A 10,000-nucleotide genomic window follows, 5' to 3' on the forward strand; every position below is an offset into this window, starting at 1 on the left:
CAGCTACAGCAAAACACACACACACACACACACACACACGGAGACAAAATATCAGGCTCAACGGAACGGATTTAGGGACGGAGAGGAGAGGAGAGCGCACACGGGGACTCACTCTGATGGTCTGGTCGTCGGAGGCTGAAAGGAGGAGCGAGCCGTCGGGAGAGAACTGCACGCAAGGCACCCAGCTCAGGTGACCGCTGCATTCCGCCATCTTCTTATTAAGCTCAAAGTCCCACAGCTAACACACACACACACACACACACACAAACACAGGTTTAGTGCTCAGAATGTTCGTATCCCTTTTCGTATGTTTGAATTCATACCAGGAGTGGGCGTGGCCTATAGCACAACCGTTCATACAACATTCGTATTTATTTAGGACGCATTATCTGTTCAGTGTGAATAATACACACACACACACACACACACACACACACACACACACACACACAAGACCACATTAAAAGTTCGAAACAGCGGTGTCAGCGACTTTATCAGTGACATCATCAGTGAGCGCCGGATATGAACTCACCTCCACGGTGTAGTGCGACAGCGCTAAGGCTAGTAGCTGGCTGTTCGGACACGCCTGGCAGTACTGCACCGTGCTTAGACGGCTTGTTCTGATCTCCAGCAACATGCCCAGGGTCGCTACATCAAACACCTGCAAACACACACACACACACACACACACACACACACACACACGTTAAGAAAAGTGTGAAAAATATTCATTCACAAACACACAAGATCATCGACTAAATAAATATCGACTAGCCGCAGGACTTAAATAACCGTTCCTGTTAAACGTCTCGTGTTAAAACACTAAAATAGACTCGTACCGTCAGATCTTTTCATTTCACACCGCGGGTCGTCCACGTTTAATTTATCACGTTTTAATACCAGACATCAAAGGAAATCTGACGCAAACAGCCGGGGTTGGTGGAAAACACGCCCGCTAGAACCTCGCTCCTCCTGCGGTCACGTTATCGGCGTCCAGACGCGAGAGTTTTACACGCGAGCTACGGAATATAGAACGGTCGCTTACAAACACGGCGTTCTTCGCGGCGCCGATGATGCGCTTGCCGTCGGCTGACCACGTGCTGCACCTGACCGAGACGCTGGCTCCATCGCTCTCCGGAAACAGACCGGTGATGTCGATAGACTTCCACTCGTTCGCAGAGGCCACCTCGAAAAGCTGAAACACACACACACACACGCACACACACTGCATGGAACAGGCAGTAACAGAGAGGTAGTTTTATTATTTATTTATTTATTGAAATAAAGTCACACCTTCAGCGTTCCATCGTTGGACGAGGTGGCGAGATAGGCGTCGTCCGGAGAGAAGCAACAGTGATTGACGCCATCGGTGTGTCCGAACATGGTGTTCTGAGACGTCTGCTTGTTCATGTTCCACACCTGCGACAAAAGACAGACTTCTTTCATTAGTTCTCGGAAGGAAAGGACTGAGCGGTGGGTGAAACGCGGACCACGCCGTGGCCATATCCAAGACCTTGGCGCCAAGAGAGCATTACTTCCTGTCGAGAAAGCGGTATAAAATGGTCTTTGTGTCAGAAGATCTCGCTCGTCTCCTCCTCACCTTGGTGTTGGTGAATTTGTCGTTGGAGCTGGTGGCCAGCAGGATGCGCCGGGACGTGTTGGTGAACCGACAGTGGTTGATCTGCTCCTCGTGCTCGACGTCAAACGCGCGCACCAGAGTGCCTTTCTCTAAATTCCAGATCTGAACAACACAAACACACGCTTGTTTACCTGAAGATGAAATCGAACGCACGTTTCAGTTAGCATACATTTACCCCAGCCACACCGACAGACGGGAAAGAGGACGAAATGCGAGAAGAACGTCAGGTTATCGTACCTTAACCTTCCTGTCGCTGGAGCAGGTCGCTATCTGACGGTCGTCAGGGGAGAAGGCACAGCACAAAACTTCATCGTCGTGAGCCTGGATCTCCAGGACCTTCTCTCCAGAGGTACTCTTGAACACCTGCAGAGCAAGCACACATACACAAATAAAAAGTTGAAAAAAAATGTTTAAATCACAAACAAAAAATGAGGTCAATCCAGCGTGGTTTTACCCGCAGTGTCTTGCTGGCGCCACACGAGGCGATCTTGCTGCCGTCTGGAGAGAAGCACGCGTAGTAGACCGAGTTCTGGTGAGGGTGCAGCACAAGCCGAGACAGACTCTCCAGACTGCTCTTGTTCCTGAGGTCACAAACCCAGCGCGCAAGTCAGATGGCGTTCAGTATTACAAACTGATTTATTGTTATATAGTGTGCGGTCGAGTATGGAAGGCGTACACCCAGTCCACGTATAGCTTCCCCCTGCTGGCCTGGTCCTGCGCCTGCAGTAAAGCCTGCCTGTAGACCTCAGAGGAGTGCGGCTGAGCCAGGGCCAGCTGCACCACGTCAGGGAACGGCCTCTGCTCCAACTGATGACCATTCAAAGACAAGAACTCCTGAAACTGCAGCCTCACCTCGCCGTTCTGAAGAGCACAAACACAAAGACGAGGACGAGTCTTAAACACGCCGAAGAGGCTCTCGAGGTTAACCCATCGTGTCCTGAGGAGGACTGGAAGGATTTCATCCCACCGTTCAAATTCTTTTAAATCCCAAACGTCTCGTTTATGACTCGCCATCGCCGCTACGGCGTTCGTGGTCGAGCGTTGCGTAATAATACGCCGTCATCCACCGTTACCGGCGGCGCTCACATTTTAAAACCATCAGCACAGGGCCCACGTGTAAACACGGATACCGGTGAAATATAAATGCTGTAAAGTGAGACAGGACAATACCTCTTTGTCGAGAATGTCTCCGTGCTCCACGTAATCGTTGATTAAGTGAGCGGATCCCATTAACCGAGCCTTATTTTTCACCCAGTCGAGTGAAAACATGAGGGAATAAAGCTCCTGGGAAGGAAAAGAGACAGATTAATACTGGATGATTTGGAATAAAGGCATCGCAGCGGTGAAGTACAGCGGTGTAAGTGCAATCTGTCCTTTCTATCGAGTGTGAAGACAGGAGATATAAACACAGAGCATGTTTCAACTTCATATGATGACGTAAAGAAGAAATAAACCATTTGTCTCCGATACGTCCTGCTGATTTATAACCCTTAAAGGGGTAAAAGTGTGTATTCTATGTGCGGCAGGTACACAAGTTACCTTGGACAGGCCCGCCCGTGCCATGTGATGCGGCAAGAAACGATACCAATATAATCCATCCACGGCTGCTGAAAGGGGCGGGAGTTTACCGTATGCTTTCTGGTACTGACAGACCACTTTATTATGAAGCTCCTGCGTGAGACAAGAGAAGGAAAGTAATCACTGTTCGAGACGGATGTTAGAGATGGATGTTAGAGAGGGATGGATGGATGGATGGATGTTAGGGATGGATGGATGTTAGAGAGGGATGGATGTTAGAGAGGGATGGATGGATGGATGTATGGATGGATGGATGTTAGAGAGGGATGGATGGATGTTAGAGAGGGAAGGATGGATGGATGTTAGGGATGGATGGATGTTAGAGAGGGATGTTAGTTAGAGAGGGAGGGATGGATGGATGGATGTTAGAGAGGGATGGATGGATGTATGTTAGGGATGGATGTTAGGGATGGATGGATGTTAGAGAGGGATTGATGGATGTTAGAGATGGATGGATGGATGGATGTTAGGGATGGATGGATGGATGGATGTTAGGGATGGATGTTAGGGATGGATGGATGTTAGAGAGGGATTGATGGATGTTAGAGATGGATGGATGGATGGATGTTAGAGATGGATGGATGGATGGATGGATGTTAGAGATGGATGGATGGATGGATGGATGTTAGGGATGGATGGATGTTAGAGAGGGATGTTAGTTAGAGAGGGAGGGATGGATGTTAGGATGGATGTATGGATGGATGCATGTTAGAGAGGGATGGATGGATGGATGTTAGAGATGGATGGATGGATGGATGTTAGGGATGGATGAATGGATGGATGTATGGATGGATGCATGGATGGATGCATGTTAGAGAGGGATGGATGGATGGATGTTAGGGATGGATGGATGGATGTATGTATGGATGGATGCATGTTAGAGAGGGATGGATGGATGGATGTTAGGGATGGATGGATGTTAGAGAGGGATTGACGGATGTTAGAGAGGGATGGATGGATGGATGTATGGATGGATGCATGTTAGAGAGGGATGGATGCATGTTAGAGAGGGAAGGATGGATGGATGTTAGGGATGGATGTTAGTTAGAGAGGGAGGGATGGATGTTAGAGAGGGATGGATGGATGGATGTTAGAGAGGGATGGATGGATGGATGTTAGGGATGGATGTTAGGGATGGATGGATGTTAGAGAGGGATTGATGGATGGATGTTAGAGATGGATGGATGGATGTATGGATGGATGTATGGATGGATGCATGTTAGAGAGGGATGGATGGATGTTAGAGAGGGAAGGATGGATGGATGTTAGGGATGGATGGATGTTAGAGAGGGATGTTAGTTAGAGAGGGAGGGATGGATGTTAGGGATGGATGAATGGATGGATGTATGGATGGATGCATGTTAGAGAGGGATGGATGGATGGATGTTAGGGATGGATGGATGGATGGATGTATGTATGGATGGATGCATGTTAGAGAGGGATGGATGGATGGATGTTAGGGATGGATGGATGTTAGAGAGGGATTGATGGATGTTAGAGATGGATGGATGGATGGATGTATGGATGGATGCATGTTAGAGAGGGATGGATGGATGGATGTTAGAGATGGATGGATGGATGGATGTTAGGGATGGATGGATGTTAGAGAGGGATGGATGTTAGGGATGGATGTTAGGGATGGATGTTAGGGATGGATGTTAGGGATGGATGGATGTTAGGGATGGATGAATGTTAGAGAGGGATGGATGGATGGATGGATGTTAGAGAGGGATGATGTATGGATGTATGGATGGATGGATGTTAGAGAGGGATGTTAGTTAGAGAGGGAGGGATGGATGTTAGAGAGGGATGGAGGGATGGATGTTAGAGAGGGATGGATGGATGGATGTTAGAGAGGGATGGATGGATGTTAGAGAGGGATGCTGTATGGATGTATGGATGGATGGATGTTAGAGAGGGATGCTGTATGGATGTATGGATGGATGGATGTTAGAGAGGGATGTTAGTTAGAGAGGGAGGGATGGATGGATGTTAGAGAGGGATGGATGGATGTTAGAGAGGGATGATGTATGGATGGATGGATGGATGGATGATGTATGGATGGATGGATGGATGGATGAATCTGGGAGTACAGTGATGCTGCGCGCTCACCGCTAACTGACTGCGGTTTTGCTCTGTGAGGAAGTCAAGCTGCAGGTCGTGCAGGAAGTAGAGATACGGCCGCTGGTTACGATCCCAAAACAACAAAGATTTATTCACAAACTCCTGGAGGACGTCTTCCACCTCCTCCAGCTCGAGACCCCACAGCACAGAAAGCACCTGTAATCACAAACCACACCGAACTTCACCCTAATGAGGGAACATCCGCTCATTTACCCACCGTCAGTAACCGCTTTACCGTGCGGAGCTCCACCCCCACCCCACGCCCCCCAGCTCCTAAACACGACGGTTTTCTGCTCTCTTAAATGTTCGAGTAAAGTGAATGATTCGTCATCAGTGTGCAGATGTTACGTCACAAGCTGACCTTGGCAGGAACTTTGACATCTTTCTCCAGCACGCTCAGATCTTTGTAGAGCTCTCGGTGTTCTTCTTCGAGGACCTGCAGACTTGCATCCATGGCCTGGTCCAGGGCCTCGTAGTCATAAGAGGAAGACTTGCGTATGCGCTTGAATCTCTTCTTCCTCAGCTGCTCCAGGTAGTAGCCCCAGCGGTCAGGGAAATCTCTGAGCAGTGCCCCAATCAGAGATATGACCAGAGGAGAGCCTGGGAAAGACAAATGCACTGAGCATTAAAGTCCAAAAATCTCTCTCCATCTTCAGATATAAAAGGTATCAATTACGCCACAATCAACTATTAGCGCAAAAGCTAACAGTACATCTAATCCATAATAATACATAATGCAATGCTCATGCAGTCAACTCCAGTACTGCTGGAACCACTGTTAAAAAAATATCATGAAAACATGTCTTCGTGGTTAATTAGCTCAAACAATCCTCTTCAATTATTGAAGGAGAAAAGCAGCTATTCAACACCATCTGGCACTGTGTGAAAAAGTAATTGCCCCCTTAGTTACTCAATCATTAACCAAATTACTAAGGCTCTGGGACTTCAGCGAACTACCGTGAGAGTTATTATCTCCACGTAGAGAAAACCTGGAACAGAAGTGGTCAGCGTGCCAAAATTCCTGCAAGGGCGCATCGGCGACTCATCCAGGACGCCAGAAAAGAACCCAAACGAACATCTAAGAACCTGCAGGTCTCACTCGTCTCACATAAGTCAACGTTCCTGATTCCTCCATTTTGAAAGAGACTGAAGAAAAAAAAAAAAGGGATCCACGAGAGAGTTGCAGGGTAAACACACCACTGCTAAACAAGAGGAACATAAAGGCTCATCTCAAATTCCCCCCCCCCCCCCCCAAAAAAACAAAAATAAATAAACCAAAAAACTTTCAATGATCCTCAAGCCTTTTGTTCTGTGGACTCATGAATTGAAAGTGGAACTTTTTGGAAGACATTGGTCCTGCTGTAAAGCGAACACAGCATTCCACAATAAGAACATCATACCAATAGTGAAACATGGTGGTGGTAGTGTGGTGGCGTGAGGATGCTTCGCTGCTTCAAGACCTGGGAGATTTGCCATAGTTGATCTGAAGCTCAAACGCAGCTGGGTTGTACAGCGAGATAACGCTATAAAGTCCAGGAGCAGAAGTGCAAGTCCATCACTGAATGGCTCAGAAGAAGCAAAATTATAATTCTGGAGTGTTTGAGGTTCTGTGACGGGATCTGAAACGGGCAGCTCGTGCTCCAAAGTCCTCCAATGTGCCTGACTTAAAGCGATAACACAAAGAAGAGTGGGCCAAAACTTCTTCACAACGCTGTGAAAGATTGATTACAGTTACCGGAAGCGTTTGGTCGCAGCTGTTGCTGCTAAAGGTGAAACAAGTAGGTATTACGTTTATTTAAAGTTTCAATGCTAATAATAATAATAATAATAATAATAATAATTTTAAAAACAACAACAACAACATTTTAAATTACGTTGTATGAGGATGTGACACTATGGAGTGTGACAAATGTGCAAAAATACTGGAAATCCAGAAGGGAGGGGTGCAAATACTTTTCCGTGGCCCTCTATGTTTACATGCCTGAAACCTTTGTTGTATGTACATTACCTTTGCATTCTTTCACAATGCTGCGAGCTTGCTCCGGAAGATTCTGAGATTTCCCGTTGACATACAGAGCGAGAATTTCCAGAGCTTTCTCATCGTCTAGACCGCTCTCAACAGGCACCTTGAACCTGTGACCTACAGACACATAGTTTAAATAACACACACACACACACACACACACACACACACACACACACACACACACACACACACAAAGAATTTCAATACCTTATCTCTGGATCACAGAGCTATTCGTTTGTTTATGCTTCCTATGCATTTTGAATCATGAAAACATTCAAATAAAATAATAATAATAATAATAATAATAATAATAAAAGAATAGTAAAACATTCCCCCACCGCTCACGGAGTCTGTCAGACTGCTGTTCCTAGTGGTAAAGAGCACTCGGCACTGGATATCAAAAGCCCTGAGAGTGTAACTGTCCCACACGTCGTCCAGGATCAGCAGAGACCTGCGACGCAAGCACAAGTGTGGTAATGAAGAACGAGGCTTTCAGCTCACTGAAACGGACTGGGTCCAGGCTCGTGCGATATAACGCCATTACATCGCCACAATATCCGGTGGCGTTCATCACTGGTTATATTATATTACCGAACTTTACGCATTTTACGTAGGATTTTCACTTTTGGAGATGATCAGGGTGTGTGATGTCTGGAATTCCGAGACACACCTGGGAAATCTGCGCAGCATGAGGAAGCGCAAGCGCTCTTTGGCCTCCTCGACTGAGCTGGGCGGCCTGGAGCACGCTTCTGAACTCTGAAGCTGCTCCAGCCTAAAGCACAGAGACTGCATCCTCACCAGGAGATCTGCTTTCTCACACTGCCCAACTGACAGCCAGTGAACTCCATCAGGAAAACACTCTACACACAAGAGAGAGAGACAGAGAGAGAGCGCGAGAGAGAGCGCGAGAGAGAGCGCGAGAGAGAGCGCGAGAGAGAGAGAGCATGCGAGAGAGAGAGCGTGCGAGAGAGAGCGAGAGCCAGAGAGCGAGAGAGAGTGACAGAGCGGAGAAAGTGAGAGAGAGAGAGTGAGAGAGCGAGAGAGCGAGAGAGAGAGAGCAAACGAGAGAGTGAGAGAGCGAGCGAGAGAGCGCAAGCGAGAGAGCGAGAGAGAGAGAGAGCGAGAGAGAGAGAGCGAGAGAGAGAGCAAGCGAGAGAGCGAGAGAGAGAGAGAGCGAGAGAGAGAGAGCGAGAGAGAGAGAGAGAGAGCGAGAGAGAGAGAGCTGCGTGTGACTGGCAAATGAAATCAATGTATAATTTAATAACACCGATAACATTCCTCTGCTGTTAATGTTAATGCTGGTAATTTAATCTTTTACCTTTTATGGAGTTTTGTGGGCGTCACTGAATGCAAATGAGCTGTGGTGTGCACGCCCTTTTTTTACGGTTCATTCATCAACATGTATACGTGAGTACGAAATAAACTGGCGTCAATATAAATCGAATAAATAAACCTTGAGCATACCTTTGATCAGCGCCCGATCTCTCACGGCCTCGGCGGCGATCACGGACTTCCCCGATCCGGCCATGCCGAACACGGTGACCCATCCGGCAGCGTTCTGCAGCCGGTTCAGCTTCTCCCGGAGCAGGTTAAGCAGAACGGGACGGTTCACAAACACCATGGGCCTCTGGGGCACGCCGCCCTCACTCAGCATCCCCTGCACTGAAATTAAACCGCGCGTAAATCAGACTTTACCGCACAACGGTCGAAAGCCTACAACTGAAGTGCAGAAAAAAAATCACTGAGTGGGCCAAACAGGAAAATTCTACATAAACATAAACTTTTCAAAGATTTAGACTGCCATAATTAGGAGTTAATTGGGCATGCACTTGTGGCTGTGAAATCAAGTGTCTTCTTGCCCTTGAATCCTGAGACTACACAGGAAGGACGCACAAACTGACTCCCAATGATGAACAAACTTTGGTCCCGAACTGAGCCCCAAGACAACAACCTGAGTTGGGAGAATGAGGTACCAAAGAATGTAACACTATTAAAGAGAATCCTACATCACCATGTCCAGACAAGCGAGGATGAAGCTCTTGCTCAAAGACCAGAACAGTATAATAATTTTTAAAAAAGCCAGACTGAAGTTTCAGGAGCTCACCAGCCTTGTGGAGGAGTGTCCTCTGGTCAGATGAAACCAAACTCAAGCTGTCAAGCCACAATAATCAGCGCTATGGCTTTGAATCTAAACACCACCATCCCAACTGTGACGCATGGTGATGGCAGCATCATGCCGTGGGACTGACGGAGGATTATCTAGAAATACTGACGCAACACCTCAAGATATCTGCGGGAGGGGGGGGGTGTCTTGAGGGGGATGACCTCCAACAAATACTAACAGACGAATGTGTATGTAAACTTTTGACAGACTGAAAATCCGACATAGGAAATAAATCTGCAGCTTTGATAATATTTTGAAATGAGCTCTTATGGAAATCAAGTAAATGCCCTAACCGACCCGACACAGGAAGTACAGGAAACAGGAAACATGTGCAGCCATGACGAAAAATACCAATTGAACGCCTTCAGCCGTTGGTCTCTCTAAAACCCAAAAACCCACACTACCCGTTTTCACCTCTCAAAGTAAGATATGAAGAAGAGATATATATACACACACATATACATATACA

General features: G+C 47.2%; 1 protein-coding gene across 3 annotated transcripts in view; it reads right to left on the bottom strand.

Moving 5' to 3' along the window:
* apaf1 (apoptotic peptidase activating factor 1) overlaps positions 1 to 10,000 on the bottom strand; it is a 29,131-nt gene that overhangs the window by 16,082 nt on the left and 3,049 nt on the right. For all 3 annotated transcript variants that reach the window (XR_008397806.1, XM_017485104.2, XM_053685636.1), the window contains exons 4-20: positions 8,832 to 9,029; positions 8,038 to 8,227; positions 7,706 to 7,818; positions 7,350 to 7,481; positions 5,703 to 5,941; positions 5,330 to 5,497; positions 3,179 to 3,310; positions 2,810 to 2,923; positions 2,316 to 2,500; positions 2,094 to 2,220; positions 1,877 to 2,002; positions 1,601 to 1,741; positions 1,294 to 1,419; positions 1,046 to 1,195; positions 533 to 661; positions 113 to 238; positions 1 to 3 (exon numbers count right to left, since the gene is read on the bottom strand). The exon at positions 1 to 3 is cut by the window's left edge and continues 117 nt beyond it. Coding sequence is in view for 2 of the 3 variants with exons in the window: in XM_017485104.2 (XP_017340593.2) it covers positions 1 to 3; positions 113 to 238; positions 533 to 661; positions 1,046 to 1,195; positions 1,294 to 1,419; positions 1,601 to 1,741; positions 1,877 to 2,002; positions 2,094 to 2,220; positions 2,316 to 2,500; positions 2,810 to 2,923; positions 3,179 to 3,310; positions 5,330 to 5,497; positions 5,703 to 5,941; positions 7,350 to 7,481; positions 7,706 to 7,818; positions 8,038 to 8,227; positions 8,832 to 9,029 (2,399 nt within the window). In the remaining variant the exon portion in view is untranslated. The remainder of the gene's footprint in view (positions 4 to 112; positions 239 to 532; positions 662 to 1,045; positions 1,196 to 1,293; positions 1,420 to 1,600; positions 1,742 to 1,876; positions 2,003 to 2,093; positions 2,221 to 2,315; positions 2,501 to 2,809; positions 2,924 to 3,178; positions 3,311 to 5,329; positions 5,498 to 5,702; positions 5,942 to 7,349; positions 7,482 to 7,705; positions 7,819 to 8,037; positions 8,228 to 8,831; positions 9,030 to 10,000) is intronic.

Source organism: Ictalurus punctatus, chromosome 14 (assembly GCF_001660625.3).
Source record: "Ictalurus punctatus breed USDA103 chromosome 14, Coco_2.0, whole genome shotgun sequence".
Classification (NCBI taxonomy): domain Eukaryota; kingdom Metazoa; phylum Chordata; class Actinopteri; order Siluriformes; family Ictaluridae; genus Ictalurus; species Ictalurus punctatus.